Source organism: Hyla sarda, chromosome 5 (genome assembly GCF_029499605.1).
Source record: "Hyla sarda isolate aHylSar1 chromosome 5, aHylSar1.hap1, whole genome shotgun sequence".
Lineage (NCBI taxonomy): Eukaryota > Metazoa > Chordata > Amphibia > Anura > Hylidae > Hyla > Hyla sarda.
The window spans coordinates 41,531,424-41,549,707 of NC_079193.1; the positions used below are offsets into that span (position 1 = coordinate 41,531,424).

An 18,284-nucleotide genomic window follows, 5' to 3' on the forward strand; every position below is an offset into this window, starting at 1 on the left:
AGTTGAAACCAGATTCAACATACAATGACAATCTGGACAAAGACAGTCCAGATCTGTGAAACTTTTCAATGGCCTGAAGATGTGACAAATCAGAATGGGCATTCACTGGTAAAACACCTGTATTACTGAAGCGTATGCACTGACTGATGTCTGGTAGCGCCCCCTACAGTACAGAGAGGTATTACATGTTCTGTACACTTTACCTGTACCAGGGTTAACTGCTCCTTTGGACACCAGGTGAGGGCGGCTCCATGTTACTTTTTTAGGACACTGTGTGTACTGTACAGGACCCCGAAGAAGCTCCTGTCCTCTACATAGACCAGTGCTTCCCAAGCAGGGTGTCCCCAGTTGTTGCAAAACTACAACTCCCAGCATGCCCGGACAGCCTTTGGCTGTCCGGGCATGCTGGGAGTTGTAGTTTTGCAACAGCTGGAGGCTCCCTGCTTGGAAAACACTGACATAGACAGTGATTACAGCTCCCAGCAGATCTTTATTACTTTTATATGTATGGAATTGCTTTATCTATATTAGTTATCTACTTATTTTTCTTTAATCCTCACTTTTTTTCCTATTTTTGGATGACATTTTGGTGCCTTTTGGTGCCAGGTTTCCATAGAGTTCTGGTCTCAACATACAATGGTTTCAACATACAATGGTCGTCCCAGAACCAATTAATATTGTAACTTGAGGGACCACTGTATAAGTATTTTTAAGAAAAGCCCTTCTAATACCTTGGGTAACTTGAAATGACATTTTCTTGTAGTCAAAATGGGCGCCCGTAAGTGTTCATTAGATTTCAACCGATTACCTTAGAGATTCTGATGGGAAACCCTACATATTTGTTATAACAGACTGTCTAAGCAAAGTTAGACAATACCTTCAGTATGGCTGGCATCACATTTCTATAATAATAATAATAATAATAATAAATAACAATGGGTAAAAATATGGGTCAATTCTCACCAAAATTCTATTGGGATCGGTTGGGATGATAGCCGGAAAATGTTCTTTAATGATAAAGTCAACTAATTCCCTTAAAAAAACCAAAATGTAGAATGTAAATTTCAATGTAATAAACATGTGCAGACAGATAAACCAGTGTTCTTCAACCTGCGGACCTCCAGATGTTGCAAAACTACAACTCCCAGCACGCCTGGACAAGGAGTTGTAGTTTTGTAACAGCTGGAGGCTCACTGGTTGGGAAACGCTAGTCTACACTGTATAGACCAGTGTTCTTCAACCTGCGGACCTACAGATGTTGCAAAACTACAACTCCCAGCATGCCCCGGACAGCCAACATGCTGGGAGTTGTAGTTTTGCAACATCTGGAGGTCCGCAGGTTGAAGAACACTGAGATAAACTACCCTTTATTGCAGTGTTTCCCAACAAGGGTGCCTCCAGTTGTTGCAAAACTACAACTCCCAGCATGCCCGGACAGCCTTTGGCTGTCCGGGCATGCTGGGAGTTGTAGTTTTGCAACAACTGGAGGCACCCTGGTTGGGAAACACTGCTTTATTGGCTATATAAGTATTATCTTTTCTGTACAACAGCAAGAATAATAGATGGAAAAGCTCGCTACTGCACACTTCTCCTCGCTCGTTCTACTGATCAGCACTGACTGAGACCCCCACCGATCAAAACTTTTGACAACGTTTTTTGAAACAACAAGACAAGGACACTTTAAAGGGGTTATCCAGGAAAAAACTTTTTTTTTTATATATCAACTGGCTCCAGAAAGTTAAACAGATTTGTAAATTACTTCTATTAAAAAATCTTAATCCTTTCAGTACTTATGAGCTTCTGAAGTTTAGGTTGTTCTTTTCTGTCTAAGTGCTCTCTGATGACACGTGTCTCAGGAACCGCCCAGTTTAGAAGAGGTTTGCTATGGGGATTTGCTTCTAAACTGGCCGTTTCCCGAGACACATGTCATCAGAGATTACTTAGACAGAAAAGAACAACCTTAACTTCAGAAGCTCATAAGTACTGAAAGGATTAAGATTTTTTAATAGAAGTAATTTACAAATCTGTTTAACTTTCTGGAACCAGTTGATATATAAAATAAAAGTTTTTTCCTGGAATACCCCTTTAAATGTTTTTTTTTTCCAATACCCCACCCCCTTTTCCTTACCTTAACAAATTAAATTCTCCAGAGTTAGTCAGAATTTCAAGTGAACCAATCCGAAACCAAGATTTGGCAACTCGCAATACCACCGCCCCTAAATAGAAAGATAACATACTGCAATATTCACTGTGCTTGTAGTAAATACTTACTGTAAAAAATACAGTGTTTTATTTTGTATCGATTTGTGTTCTGCTCAATTTTTTCTGTTTGCTATATAGTACTTTATTTTTATTAATATACATTTGTAGATGTGTATGGTGCACTTTATTTTTTATTAATATACTTTTGTAGGTGTGTATGGTGCACTTTATTTTTTATTAATATACTTTTGTAGGTCTATATGGTGCACTTTATTTTTATTAATATACTTTTGTAGGTGTGTATGGTGCACTTTATTTTTATTACCGTAATATACTTTTGTAGGTGTGTATGGTGCACTTTATTTTTATTAATATACTTTTGTAGGTGTGTATGGTGCACTATATTTTTTATTAATATACTTTTGTAGGTGTGTATGGTGCACTTTATTTTTATTACCGTAATATACTTTTGTAGGTGTGTATGGTGCACTTTATTTTTATTAATATACTTTTGTAGGTGTGTAGGGTGCACTTTATTTTTTATTAATATACTTTTGTAGGTGTGTATGGTGCACTTTATTTTTATTAATATACTTTTGTAGGTGTGTATGGTGCACTTTATTTTTATTAATATACTTTTGTAGGTGTGTAGGGTACACTTTATTTTTTATTAATATACTTTTGTAGGTGTGTAGGGTGCACTTTATTTTTTATTAATATACTTTTGTAGGTGTGTATGGTGCACTTTATTTTTTATTAATATACTTTTGTAGGTGTGTAGGGTGCACTTTATTTTTATTAATATACTTTTGTAGGTGTGTATGGTGCACTTTATTTTTTATTAATATACTTTTGTAGGTGTGTATGGTGCACTTTATTTTTTATTAATATACTTTTGTAGGTGTGTAGGGTGCACTTTATTTTTATTAATATACTTTTGTAGGTGTGTATGGTGCACTTTATTTTTTATTAATATACTTTTGTAGGTGTGTATGGTGCACTTTATTTTTATTAATATACTTTTGTAGATGTGTATGGTGCACTTTATTTTTTATTAATATACTTTTGTAGGGGTGTATGGTGCACTTTATTTTTATTAATATACTTTTGTAGGTCTGTATGGTGCACTTTATTTTTATTAATATACTTTTGTAGATGTGTATGGTGCACTTTATTTTTTATTAATATACTTTTGTAGGTGTGTATGGTGCACTTTATTTTTATTACCGTAATATACTTTTGTAGGTGTGTATGGTGCACTTTATTTTTATTAATATACTTTTGTAGGTGTGTATGGTGCACTTTATTTTTTATTAATATACTTTTGTAGGTGTGTATGGTGCACTTTATTTTTATTACCGTAATATACTTTTGTAGGTGTGTATGGTGCACTTTATTTTTATTAATATACTTTTGTAGGTGTGTAGGGTGCACTTTATTTTTTATTAATATACTTTTGTAGGTGTGTATGGTGCACTTTATTTTTATTAATATACTTTTGTAGGTGTGTATGGTGCACTTTATTTTTATTAATATACTTTTGTAGGTGTGTAGGGTGCACTTTATTCTTATTAATATACTTTTGTAGGTGTGTAGGGTACACTTTATTTTTTATTAATATACTTTTGTAGGTGTGTAGGGTGCACTTTATTTTTTATTAATATACTTTTGTAGGTGTGTATGGTGCACTTTATTTTTTATTAATATACTTTTGTAGGTGTGTAGGGTGCACTTTATTTTTATTAATATACTTTTGTAGGTGTGTATGGTGCACTTTATTTTTTATTAATATACTTTTGTAGGTGTGTATGGTGCACTTTATTTTTTATTAATATACTTTTGTAGGGGTGTATGGTGCACTTTATTTTTATTAATATACTTTTGTAGGTCTGTATGGTGCACTTTATTTTTATTAATATACTTTTGTAGATGTGTATGGTGCACTTTATTTTTTATTAATATACTTTTGTAGGTGTGTATGGTGCACTTTATTTTTATTAATATACTTTTGTAGGTCTGTATGGTGCACTTTATTTTTATTAATATACTTTTGTAGATGTGTATGGTGCACTTTATTTTTTATTAATATACTTTTGTAGGTGTGTATGGTGCACTTTATTTTTTATTAATATACTTTTGTAGGTGTGCATGGTGCACTTTATTTTTATTAATATACTTTTGTAGGTGTGTATGGTGCACTTTATTTTTTATTAATATACTTTTGTAGGTGTGTATGGTGCACTTTATTTTTTATTAATATACTTTTGTAGGTGTGCATGGTGCACTTTATTTTTATTAATATACTTTTGTAGGTGTGTATGGTGCACTTTATTTTCTGGGGTTTTTACTTTGCTTCTACCTCACTGTATTCTGAGAACTGTAACTTTTTTACTTTTCAGTCAACATATGAGGGCTTGTTTTTTGTCAGATGCGTTGTATTTGTATTTTTTTTTATTGCATTATTTAGGCGTCAATTTTTTTGGGGAGAAGGGGATGGAAATAAATTAAAATAATAATATTAAATTAAATTAAATAAATATAGTATTTAGCATTATTTATTATACAAATAACAGGAGAATCAGAAGAATACAGGCGAAGGATGACAGGCTGGAGCAATGATGTTTACCATGACATGTAAACGTCATATTATTCTGCTATTCTATTTATTCTGCTGTTCAGTACGATGAAAGTGATACCAAATTTATATAGTCTTTTTTTTTTTTAGGTTTTCCTACATTTGTACAATAAAAACACTTGTTTCTGTGCCATATTCTTAACGTATAACTTTTTTTCTTTTTCTTTTAAAGGGGTAACCTGCTGGAAAACGTTTTTTTTTTTCTGATAAGTTAAACAGATTTGTAAATTACTTCTAGTTAAAAATCTTAATCCTTCCAGTACTTATCAGCTGCTGTATGCTCCAGATGAAGTTATGTAGTCTATCCAGTCTGACCACAGTGCTCTCTGCTGCCACCTCTGTCCATGTCAGGAATTGTCCAGGTTTGCTATGGGGATTTGCTCCTGCTCTGCACAGTTCCTGACATGGACAGAGGTGGCAGCAGAGAGCACTGTGGTCAGACAGAAAGGAAATTCAATAGGAAAAGAACTTCCTCTGGAGCATGTAGCAGCTGATAAGTACTGGAAGGGTTAAGATTTTTAAATAGAAGTCATTTACAAATCTGTTTAACTTTCTGGCACCAGATGAAAAAAAAAAAAGATGTTTTCCAATAAGCTGTGTTAGAACCTTTTTTTGATAATCAAAATGCTTTTTTGTATTGGTATCATTTTGGTATATATTTGGTATATACATGACTTTTTAAAGGGGTTATCCAGGAATAGAAAAAGAGAGCTAATTTCTTTTTAAAAAAAAAACTCTCCACGTCTGTCTCCAGGTTGGGTGTGGTATTACAACTTGGATCCATTCACTTCAATGGAACTGAACTGCAGAACCACACCCAACCTGGAGACAGATGTGGAGCTGTTTTTAAAACAAATTAGCTCTCTATTTCTATTCCTGGATAACCCCTTTAAAAAGTCATGTATATACCAAATATATACCAAAATGATACCAATAAAAAAAAGCATTTTGATTAACAAAAATAGGTTCTAACACAGCTTATTGGAAAACATAATTTTTTCATTCATCTGGTGCCAGGAGGGGAGCGGTTTTAGAAAGAAATTAACTCAGTTTTTTTTTTATTCTTGGATAACCCCTTTAAACACTTTTTTTTTTTTGGGGGGGGGGGCGGGGCAAGGTGGCAGAATAACTGTCCTAGCATTTGCTTATTTTTTCTTTAACAGTGTTCACTGTGCTATGCATAGTTATACATATTGGGGTCATATTCAAAACTCTTCACATCAAAAATTTAGCGTTTCTCACCAAAGTGTTGGCATAAAAAAGTTCACATCAGATATTTAAGGTGTTTTACATGAGAATTATCCGAGGTTTACACTAGTCACAGCAGTTTTGCAAAAGTGGGCGTGGCTATGTAAATTTAATGTTTTACATGATATTTTCAAAGGGATGAGAGACCATTTTACATCAAAAATTTCACAACAGCTTTTTGCTAGTGCAGAAATCACAGAAATGGTTGTAGTTTTTTTTTCCTTTTTTTTCTTTAGTATTTTTTTGGGAAAAGGCGTTATTTTATCGATTATTAAAAAATAAATAGCTATTATTGGAAAATGTTATTAATATATATATATATATATATATATATATATATATATATATATATTAGAGATGAGCGAATTTACGGTAAATTCGATTAGTCACAAACTTCTCGGCTCGGCAGTTGATGACTTATCCTGCATAAATTAGTTCAGCTTTCCGGTGCTCCGGTGGGCTGGAAAAGGTGGATACAGTCCTAGGAAAAAGTCTCCTAGGACTGTATCCACCTTTTCCAGCCCACCGGAGCAACTGAAAGCTGAACTAATTTATGCAGGATAAGTGATCAACTGCCGAGTCGAGAAGTTCGTGACGAATGGAATTTACTGTAAATTCGATCATCTCTAATATATATATATATATATATATATATATATATATATATATATATTTTTTTTTTTTTTTTTTTTAATGGTCACTGCCCTGAACTCGCATTTAAGCCCTAGAAATGTTTTATGTATACAGCTATCGCTTGTCTGGGCACTAGTAATCATGGAATATTACATGAGATGCTTCCCTCAGGATTTTTGGGGATGTAGGATTTGGCGCAAAAAGTGCCGATTGTGGCGCCAAACTTGGTAATTTTGGTGCAAAAAAGTCCAATATGGCGGCAACAAGAAAAACAATTGTGGCGCAAAATTTAGCAATTTTTTGTGTGAAAAAAACAAAAGTGTAATAAATGGTGCCAGAAAGTTAAACAAATTTGTAAATGACTTCTATTAAAAAATCTTTACCTTTCCAGTACTTTTTAGCAGCTGTATGCTACAGAGGAAATTATTTAAATTTTGCATTTTTGTCTTGTCCACAGTGCTCTGCATTTTAGGAACTGTCCAGAGCAGGATAGGTTTGCAATGGGGATTTTCTCCTACTCTGAACAGTTCCTGACATGGACAGAGGTGTCAGCAGAGAGCACTGTGGACAAAAAAGAAATGCAAAAAGAAAAGAATTTCCTCTGTAGCATACAGCTGCTAAAAAGTACTGGAAGGGTAAAGATTTTTAAGAGAAGTAATTTACAAATCTGTTTAACTTTCTGGCACCAGTTTATTAAAAAAAAAAAATGTTTTCCACCGGAGTACCCCTTTAAGAAAAAAAAAGGTATTTTTGTTTATTTTAAGAACTTTTTAACCCCTTAAGGACTCAGCCCATTTTGGCCTTAAGGACAATTTAATTTTTACGTTTTCATTTTTTCCTCCTCGCCTTCTAAAAATCATAACTCTTTTATATTTTCATCCACAGACTAGTATGAGGGCTTGTTTTTTGCGCGACCAGTTGTCCTTTGTAATGACATCACTCATTATATCATAAAATGTATGGCGCAACCAAAAAACACTATTTTTGTGGGGAAATTAAAACGAAAAACGCAATTTTGCTAATTTTGGAAGGTTTCGTTTTCACGCCGTACAATTTATGGTAAAAATGACGTGTGTTCTTTATTCTGAGGGTCAATATGATTAAAATGATACCCATTATTACATACTTTTCTATTATTGTTGCGCTTTAAAAAAATCACAAACTTTTTAACCAAATTAGTACGTTTATAATCCCTTTATTTTAATGACCTCTAACTTTTTTTTTTTTCCGTATAAGCGGCGGTATGGGGGCTCATTTTTTGCGCCATGATCTGTACTTTTTTTGATACCACATTTGCATGTAAAAACTTTTAATACATTTTTTATAATTTTTTTTTAAATAAAATGTATTAAAAAAAGTAGGAATTTTGGACTTTTTTTTTTTTCGTTCACGCCGTTCACCATACGGGATCATTAACATTTTAATTTAATAGTTCGGACATTTACGCACGCGGCGATACCAAATATGTCTATAAAAAAAATGTTTTACGCTTTTTGGGTGTAAAATAGGAAAAAACGGACGTTTTACTTTTTTATTGGGGGAGGGGATTTTTCACTTTTTTTTTACTTTTACATTTTTTTACATTTTTTTTTTACACTTGAATAGTCCCCATAGGGGACTATTCATAGCAATACCATGATTGCTAATACTGATCTGTTCTATGTATAGGACATAGAACAGATCAGTATTATCGGTCATCTCCTGTTCTGGTCTGCTCGATCACAGACCAGAGCAGGAGACACCGGGAGCCGGACGGAGGCAGGTGAGGGGACCTCTGTGCAGCGTTCTGAATGATCGGATCCCCGCAGCAGCGCTGCGGGCGATCCGATCATTCATTCAAATCGCGCACTGCCGCAGATGCCGGGATCTGTATTGATCCCGGCACCTGAGGGGTTATGCACAGGACGAAAATGTACGTCCTGGTGCGTTAAGTACCACCGCACCAGGACGTACATTTACGTCCTGCGTCCTTAAGGGGTTAAAGCTTCTAATAACTTTTATTTGTGAGCCAGTATCACTATACAGTGACCCCCCTCCGACCTACAATGGCCCCGACATTCGATCATTTTAACATACGATGGCCTCTCAGAGGCCCTCGCATGTTGAAGGCAGCATCAACATACGATGTTTTAGTATGTCAGGGCCATCGCATAAACGCCTATTCGGCAGCGCAGACTGCTTCAGCCACCGCCGGATAGCCGTTTACGGTGCCCCGGTTGCTCCGGTGATGTTCACTCACCTGTCCCCGGCGCTCCGGACCGTCCTCTTCAGGATACCCTGCATCGCCGTCGCTCTCCTTCGTCGTCATCACGTCGCCGTGCACGCCATTCCGTCATCCAATAGGAGTGGCGTGTGCAGCGACGTGATGACGTCAATGGATCCCAGGCAGCAGAGACGGTCCGGAGCGGCGGAGACACCCGGGGACGCGGAGACATCGATGGAGGGCGACATCCAGGGCAGCGGTGATGGTCCGGAGCGGCGGGGACAGGTGACTATAACTTCCTATACTTTACATTGCACGGATCCCTCAACATACGATGGTTTCAACTAACGATGGTTCATTTGGAACGAATTACCATCATATGTTGAGGGACCACTGTATTGGACTTTAATATACATAAAAACACTGTCTGCATAAAAACACTGGTAGAGCCTAAAACATACAATGTGGGGAGACCTTGGAGGCCTTTATCACTGATATACTAACACTTTATTTAGAACAGTGTTTCCCAACCAGGGTGCCTCCAACTGTTGCAAAACTACAACTTCCAGCATGCTCGGACAGCCAACGGCTGTCCGGGCATGCTGGGAGTTGTAGTTTTGCAACAGCTGGAGGCACCCGGGTTTGGAAACATTGCTTTGGAGAAAAAGCCCCTTATTGATGGCATGAGCATTCACAGTCATCTCCAAGTACCTTATTACAATACATACCTCTTTCTTTCTTAACACTTCCATTATAGAACTGATCTCTCCAGACGGCATCATCGCTTACAACAAGGCTGTTTACATAACAAAAAAAGCCATTAGATCAGTAAGTCACTAGAGAGGATTCTGGGTAAGATGCATATTAAAAAAGGCCCGAGCCACATTATAATTGTGCAGGGAGGGCTGCACTGCACGGTTATTGGATCACTCATACAGCACTTTCCTGTAATAAGCTGTCGGCCACACATCGCCTATTACATAGAGATGTGCGGCTGATGGACAAAGATTTTTTAACCTGGCAAAATAACCAGATCGGTCGCCGTTTTGCTTGTTGGTCAGCTGATCACTGGGCCTATTACACAGGGGTGATGTCAGCCCATTCGGCTGATAATCGCCCATGGAATAGGGCCCTGACATTGGGGCAGATTTAGTATTACAAAAGAGCCAATTTTTGCCACAACGAGTTTAAAGAATACCTGTCAGGATCTTGTTACATTTTATAATCCCCCCCAGATCACTGCCCCCAACATGATAAACCACCCCCTGCCTTTACTTTTATTATGTTTTAGTTTTCTACCTTGAAATTGCTCTGTATTTTCTACTCAGTCAGATTAACAGACTGGAAAGGGGCGTTCCCCAGCAGGCGTGACATCATCTGAAGCCATACAGGGGAGAACTTCCTCCCTCACTCTGCTACACACAGCCCAGAGCAGTTCAGTGTGAGATGAGCTATGATTGAATAAGGCTGCACACCCCCCCCTTTAGACTGCATTTCCTGATTTTGGACTTCTGCCAGGCCAGCAGGAGTCCAAAGTCTGTGAAAGAGATGGGGGGAAATGTGCTCTGGACACGTAGGGAGAAACCTAGTGGCAGCTTAATAAAAACTAAATACATCAACCCCTTAAGGACCAAGCCCATTTTAACCTTAAGGACCAGGCCAATTTTATTTAAGTGTTTTTGTTTTTTCCTCCTCGCCTTCTAAAATCCATCTCTTTTATATTTCCACCTACAGACCCATATAAGGGCTTGTTTTTTGCGTGACCAATTGAACTTTGTAATGAAACCTCTCATTTTACCATAAAATGTACGGCGAACCCAAAAAAAAATTTTTTAAGGGAGGAAATTTAAATGAAAACCACAATTTTGCACATTTTGGAAGGTTTTGTTTTCACACTGTACACTTTATGGTAAAAATGACATGTGTTCTTTATTCTATGGGTCAATACAATTAAAATGATCCCCATGGCTAGTTACTTTTATATTTTTGTACCGCTTAAAGAAAAATCTAAAACTTTTTGTACAATATCGCCCTATTTTGACCACCTATAACTTTTTCATTTTTCCATATATAGGGCGGTATGAGGGCTAATTTTTTGCGCCATCATCTGTACTTTTTATCGATGCCAAATTTGCATACCGGTATATAAAACTTTGAGATAATTTTTTATAAATTTTTTTTGGAATAAAATGTGACAAAAAAGCAGCATTTTTATTTTTTTTTTTTTTTAGGTTTACACCGTTCCCCTTACGGGATCATTAACATTATATTTTGATAGTTCAGACATATACGCACGCAGCGATACCAAATATGTTTATAAAAAAAACTTTACACTTTTTGGGGGTAAAAATGGGAAAAACAGACAATTTTCATTTTTATTGGGGGAGGGGATTTTTCACTTTTTTTTTCCTTTTTTTTTTTAAATCTTTCACTTTTTATGTCCCCATAGGGGACTATCTATTGCTAATATTGTTCAGTGCCATGCATAGGACATAGCATAGCACTGATCAGTATTATCGGCTGTCTCTTGCTCTGGTCTGCTCGATCTCAGACGAGAGTAGGAGATGCCGGGAGACGACAGAAGCCAGGTGAGGGGAGCTCCAGCTGCCATTACAGATGATCAAATCGCCGCGGCAGCGCTGCGGGCGATCCGATCATCTATTTTAACATGCACATTGCCGCAGATGCCGTGATCTGTACTGATCACGGCATCTGAGGGGTTAATGGCGGACATCCGCACGATCGCGGATGTCGGCCATTACCGGCGAGTCCCCAGCTGCTAATAACAGCCGAAACCTGCCGCGCATGACACGAGCACCGTTCCGATGCTCGTGGTCATACACAGGACGTATATGTACGTCCTGGTGCGCGAAGTACCGCCAAACCAGGACGTACATTTATGTCCATGGTCTTTAAGGGGTTAAAAAGAAAAAAGATAAATACATTACAAAGATTTTTTATTTACCATAAGCAGTGCAATAGCAAAAAAAAAAAATTATGACAGTTCCCATTTAAATAACGTGCACTCAATTTTTTGTGTGTATTAGACATTTTTGTTCCTCATCCAAAAAAGGGACATGAATTCATTGAAAGGAGACATGGCTTTAATTTGCATGATTCTGACATAAAGTAAAGTAAGCCAAACCTAAGCCAGTGTTTCCCAACCAGGGTTTGACTGCTGGGACCCCCTGCAATCTCCTGTATAGTACCACAGCTAGGTAAGTGTCCTCGGAGCAATCCTGCCCCCACCTTCCTGGACGAATACAAGTGATGGGACATCACTGTGGCCAGTGATTGGCTGAGCAGGCGTTCATCCAGGAAGGTGGGGGCCGCTCTGCTCCAAGGACATGTAAGTAGCCAGTGACGTGTATAGGTCTGACTGATGGGACCTCTAAAAAGTTCAGTTTCCTAGACTGCCCCTTTAACTGTGGGGACAAGGCATCACAGAATGTAGTAGGGAGCATCAGCTATTGGAATGGCATCTGCATTTTAATAAATACCTTGTCCTTATGTGGATTAGAGGAATCTACATACATTGCCCATCATGAAGCCCATCTGTAAGACAAACTAGGTTTAGGTGTATACATGTACCTGGCAGCTCTGCTGGTGGGAATACCCAGGTGGTGCATGGCCTCGCTGCACAGGAACTCTCTCACAGAGGAGCGCAGCACAGCTCTGCCATCTCCCCTCCTAGGACCAAATAAAATAAAATAAAAATATATCTACATCTATATATATATATATATATATATATATATATATATAAATGTATGTGTGTATGTATGTTCCCTATGGACTTCTAAAGTGCTTAACCGATTTTGATCAAATTTTCAGGGACACTATAGCATAGTCTGAGGATTGTTTCTGTGAAGTTTGGTTGCGATCGGATGAGGAGGTGTGACACCCATGATATAAAAGAAAAAACTAATTTGTCATATAAGCTGTCCAAAAGAAAATCTGGGTTGTCCATAGCAAGCAATCACAGCGCAGCTTTCACTTTACCACAGCAGTATAACAAATAGCAGCAAATCACAACCCAGCTCTCATTTTACCTCAGCAGTATAAGAACTGGCAACCAATCACAGAGCAGCTTTCAGTTTACCTCAATGGTATAAGAAATAAAAGCTGAGCTCTAGCAACCAATCACAGTGCATCTTTTGTTTTACCTCGGCAGTATATGAAATAGCAACCAATCACAGTGCATCTTTTATTTTACCTCAGTACTATAAGAAATAGCAACCAATCACAGTGCAGCTTTCATTTTACCTCAGCAGTATAAGAAATAGCAACCAATCACAGTGCAGCTTTCATTTTACCTCAGCAGTGTGAGAAATGAAAGCTGAGCTGTGAATGGTTGCTATTAGCAACAAAAATTACAGGGGAAGTCAGTGATGTGAGTCTATATAAAAATGGATGTATGAATGTACGTTCCCTATGGGCTTCTAAACCGATTTTCTACTGATACGTGTTCAAACAGGGGCGGTGCCGGACACCCTCTATATGTCCTTTTGACTGAACTACTGAATGTGTGTCCAGAGATATTCCAGTCAACCGAAATCAATCAATGCTATGACCAGGTGGACATGCGCCATCCACATTGACGTCAATGCAGTCCAGGTGGAATTCCACCAAAGGAATGGACATTTATTCTTTCGTCGAAGCTCAGAATTAAGAATTTCCGTAGTGGAGTTTATGTGGCGTTCTTCAGAATGAACGGTGCAGCAGAATCCCATTGAAAACAATTGGAGGCTGCTGCTCCAGTATTTCTGAGGGAAATTTCCTTGCTCAGTATTCTGTAGTGTAAATTGTATTCTGTAGTGTAAATGGTATGGTAAGCCTTATTCTTTTCTTTTTTTGAAAGCTACACCTACACAGTAAAAATTATGTATTCTATTGAAGAACAAGGCATTAAAATTAAAGCATTTTCTCCCTCAAATAAAAAAATAAAAATACCAGGTAAAATAAGTCGTTGGCTTATAGGAGGTACATTGGTACCAGTCACCGCTGGACCATGATATCTGTGGGTGGAGGAGGTAAAATGCAACTCTATCACATGTGAAGGTGACAGATTTTGCATTGGGGTTATACCTCGGACTTCTCTTGTCAAGCTGTTTTGAGTTACTCAGTCTTTTTATTAGTTATATATGTTTGTATGTTAAGCTGCATAGAGCAGCAGACGGCTCCATGTATTGTCTACTTGGCACTCCCATTGATAATGCATGGAGGAGGGGCAGATGCTATGTGCCATCTGCTGCTTCATGTAGCTGAAAGAGCCAGGGCCCCGTTCTGGAAATCACTGGGGGGTTTCAATAGGACACCCTGTGATCAGATGCTTATTTCTTAAGGGATAGTTTTTTTGGGCTTAACCTCTTTAAAGCGGGTACTTTGCTGAAAACATAGTATCCCCTATCATATTATCCTGCTGCTGGGGACCCCCGCGATCTCTGCTGCGGCACCCTTGTCATTCGGTGCACGGTGCGAACTTCGCTCAGTGCCCGATGACTGGCGATGCGTCTACCACGCCCCCTACATTCACGTCTATGGGAGGAGGCATGACGGCTATGTACTAGCGTTTACATCCCCTCCAATAGACATGAATGGAGGGGGCGTGGCTTGATGTCACAAACCAGCCACCTCCCAATAAAAAGATATTTAGAGCTGTGTAACCCTTTAAGTAAGGTTCCAATTGGCTGACTTATAAATAAATCACACACAAACATTAGTATTACCTGGAATAAGGTGTTTTTCCCGATCCTTTTAACTGAAGTTCCCATCTTTCTCCGTACCTGAAAGAAAGATTTAACATAGTGGGGGGAAAAATAGACAGTGACATATAAGATAGATAGAGGGGGCAGCCAGGTAGATGATAAATAGATAGATAGATAGATAGATAGATAGATAGATAGATAGATAGATAGATAGATAGGCAAAAAAGGCTGGTGCACACCATCCAGTTCCCTTTGCTGCTCTTTAGTACTACAGTTCTTGACACTTGTTTTTTTTTCCTTTTTTTCTCTCTTCAATATCGGACATGGATGGATGTCTCTGTTAGGACTCATAATATTCCATTACCAGCAATTTTATTCTGGTATAGTAGCCATGTATGCAAATCAAGAGGGAGACATCTTGTGGGCAATCCACAGATTTCATCTTGACAGGATTTAGGCCAAGATTACAGCTGTCCTTCTTACTGCATTACCAAGATGATATATAATATCATATATGTAATGTAATGTGTATATAAATATATATATGATGAACTGCATTTTTAACACTTTTACTGATGTAAATGTGTGTGCTATACTTAGGTGACTGTGAAAATTAGCTTTGTACCATTTATGCAAAAAGAAGTTGACTTCTCACTGAAAAAAAAATAAGACAAAAATAAGAAAAAAACCTCTACGATACCAAATAATGAATTTGGGTACGTTCACACGGGGGGGGGGGGGGGTTACCCCAAGTTTACAGCAGAGAAATTCCTGCAGCAGAAAATCAGCCAAAGACCCCATTAAGGTCAATGTAATCTGCTGCGGAAATGCTGGAAATTCATGGGAAACTCTCCTGTGTGAACATGCCCTTTACAATTTTCAAACTATTACTACAGCAGAAAGTAAAGGCCCAAAACAGTCATTTATCAGAGATCACTGATGACAAGATTTGTACGCTACCTGTTGATGTAAGTGCCAACTAAATGTGCTCGACCATCTCCAAGCTGGCCTGCCCAGACGCCAAACTAGCGTGGAGCAAAAAAAGGAGAATAAACCAAGATCAGCTAGAAACAACTTATCTGTATTAACAATATCTATAACAATAGCATATATCTAGAAACAGCCACAGAGTGAAAACTACAATAAAGTGTAATCCATAGTCACCTGGTGGCCTCCGTATCTGTGCGCCAGAGGTGCGAATCCTAGAAGTGATTTTCCGCCGCTAACAAACTGGAGGAAATCGCGTGTGTCTGCAACAGAAACGTCTAGGTCCAGAAGATTCTCCAGTACATCCTGGGATTATAATAATACATTTCAACATAGGATAATGTAATCATAATGATATAATAACACATATTGACAAGAATAATATACTAAAACATATTAAAAACAACAAAGACGTGGCCTCAAATGGCTGGAGGTGCTGAAGCCCTAATGCAGTTGTGCATATATATTGGGGGAGCAGATCCTACACTTGTGGTCCATTGCTAAGGGCGATCCCCAGCATAAAATGCATACAATGGGGGATGCCTGCAGAAGACCACAAGTACCACAATGGCCTCCTATACCAGATAAAAAAGGTGTGGATGTATAACACTTAGAATAGTACAATACAGGAATATGGGTGCACTACTGTGGTAGATGTAAACAATGACATTGGCTAACCCTCAAAACTGATGTTAAAATTGAGACATTAGCCAGTATATCCTTAGATGAAGGACCTGAGTCCGCACACCCACGTCACTTGAGAAACCTTGGCATTGGTGTGCGGGCTCAGGTATGTCCTTCATATAAGGATATACTGGCTAATGTCTCAATTTTAACATCAGTTTTGAGGGTTAACTAAAACATATTAACATGAAATTATATAATAACACATATTAACATGAATAATATACTAAAACATATTCACATGAAATAATATAATAATACATATAAACATAAGATAATATAATAATACATATAAACATAAGATAATATAATAATACATATAAACATAAGATAATATAATTATACATTTGAACATAACATAATATAATAATACATACTAACATGAAATGATATAATAATACATATAAACATGAAATTATATAATAATACATATAAACATGAAATAATATAATAATACATATTAACAGAAAATGATATAATAATACATATTAACATGAAATGATATACCGTATTTATCGGCATATAACACGCATTTTTTAGGCAACAATTTTTAGCCTAAAGACTATTGTTATACGCTGATAAGCCGCTGCAGTTCAATGATTTTTAAATCAATGAACTGCAGCGGCTTTTGCAGGTGCAGAGACCTGCCGTCGCTGCCGGCTTCTCTCCCCCTGCTATCGGCACTGCTGCCCCTTCTCTCCCCCTGGCTATCGGTGCCACTGCCCCATTGCCTCAGGCCTCCGGCCTTATGCTTTAGGCCCCTGGTGTGGCATCCCCTGCGTCGTTGCTATGCGCTGCACGGCGCAATGACGAGTGACACCACTCGTCATTGCGTCTCACAGCGTATAGCAACGACGCAGGGGACGCCACACCGGAGGCCTGAAGCAGCGTGGACCCGACCTCGGCAACAGGTAATTATACAACCGGGGATGGGGGAGGCAACCCATTGCCGGCGCCGCTGCCGATTCTCTCCCCGTCTGTCGGCACCGCTGCCCCATTGCATGCGCCGCTTCTCTTCCCCTGGCTATCGGCGCCGGCAATGGGGCAGCCAGGGGGAGAGAAGGGGCAGCGGCGCCGATAGCCAGGGGGGAGAAGCGGCGTCAGCAGGGCTCTAGACCCCAGGAAAGGCAGGGGGAGAGAAGCGGGCAGCGATAGCCTCTCTCCCTCTGCCTTTCCTGGGGGCTTCTGCGGGGTCAGAAACAGTGTATCGGGGTATACACACGCGCACACACGCACCCTCATTTTACCAAGGATATTTCGGTAAAAACCTTTTTTCACCCAAATATCCTTGGTAAAATAAGGGTGCGTGTTATAGGCCGATGCGTGGTATACCCCGATAAATACGGTAATAATACATACTAACATGAAATAACTGGGCAGGTGGCGATAGATGCAACAAAGTCATCAGATAATGTATATTATATGTTCCAGGCACTGCCACAGTGTATATGTGACCAAGGTTTTCTATACAAGATCTAGAAAATTCCAAGTCACAGCCAAGGGATATGAAGAGATTGTCATTGTCTTATATTCTATTAGGGAGTTCTGAGTTAATGGGGGGGGGGGGTATAACAGCTACAAAGAGCATTGCGCAGACAACTTGCGCACCCCATTCCCACAGCACCGTGAGCTTAAATCTTACATAAAATGTTACACATTATGCATTTCTGGGCATTAACATGTAAATTTGAACTTCAGCCAGCATCCTTCCTCCAGGGCTACCTATAGGCACGGGTTGCAATTTACAAAAAGTCACTGTTATGTGATTTACCTCTGAGACTGCAACGAGACGTACATCAGACACAAATGTGGTTGGGTAGACATGAGAGAAGATGCAGTCTTTCACCTTTCTTACATGATTTCCTCTGGTTGAGTCAATTGGCAATTGGGCTGCAAAAGCATAAAAAGCAAAAAAAGAATAATAATACTAATTTAAAAAAAAATAATAAAAAAAAAAAAAAATATATATATATATATATATATA

The 18,284-nt window shown here is 38.3% G+C and overlaps 1 protein-coding gene across 3 annotated transcripts in view; it reads right to left on the minus strand.

The window, feature by feature from the left end:
* The window catches only part of LOC130273099 (protein adenylyltransferase SelO-like), a 66,692-nt gene that overhangs the window by 40,885 nt on the left and 7,523 nt on the right, over positions 1-18,284 (minus strand). For all 3 annotated transcript variants that reach the window (XR_008843870.1, XM_056519350.1, XM_056519351.1), the window contains exons 3-10: positions 18,072-18,190; positions 15,794-15,922; positions 15,590-15,654; positions 14,651-14,707; positions 12,513-12,611; positions 9,650-9,717; positions 2,129-2,216; positions 964-1,033 (exon numbers count right to left, since the gene is read on the minus strand). Coding sequence is in view for 2 of the 3 variants with exons in the window: in XM_056519350.1 (XP_056375325.1) it covers positions 964-1,033; positions 2,129-2,216; positions 9,650-9,717; positions 12,513-12,611; positions 14,651-14,707; positions 15,590-15,654; positions 15,794-15,922; positions 18,072-18,190 (695 nt within the window). In the remaining variant the exon portion in view is untranslated. The remainder of the gene's footprint in view (positions 1-963; positions 1,034-2,128; positions 2,217-9,649; positions 9,718-12,512; positions 12,612-14,650; positions 14,708-15,589; positions 15,655-15,793; positions 15,923-18,071; positions 18,191-18,284) is intronic.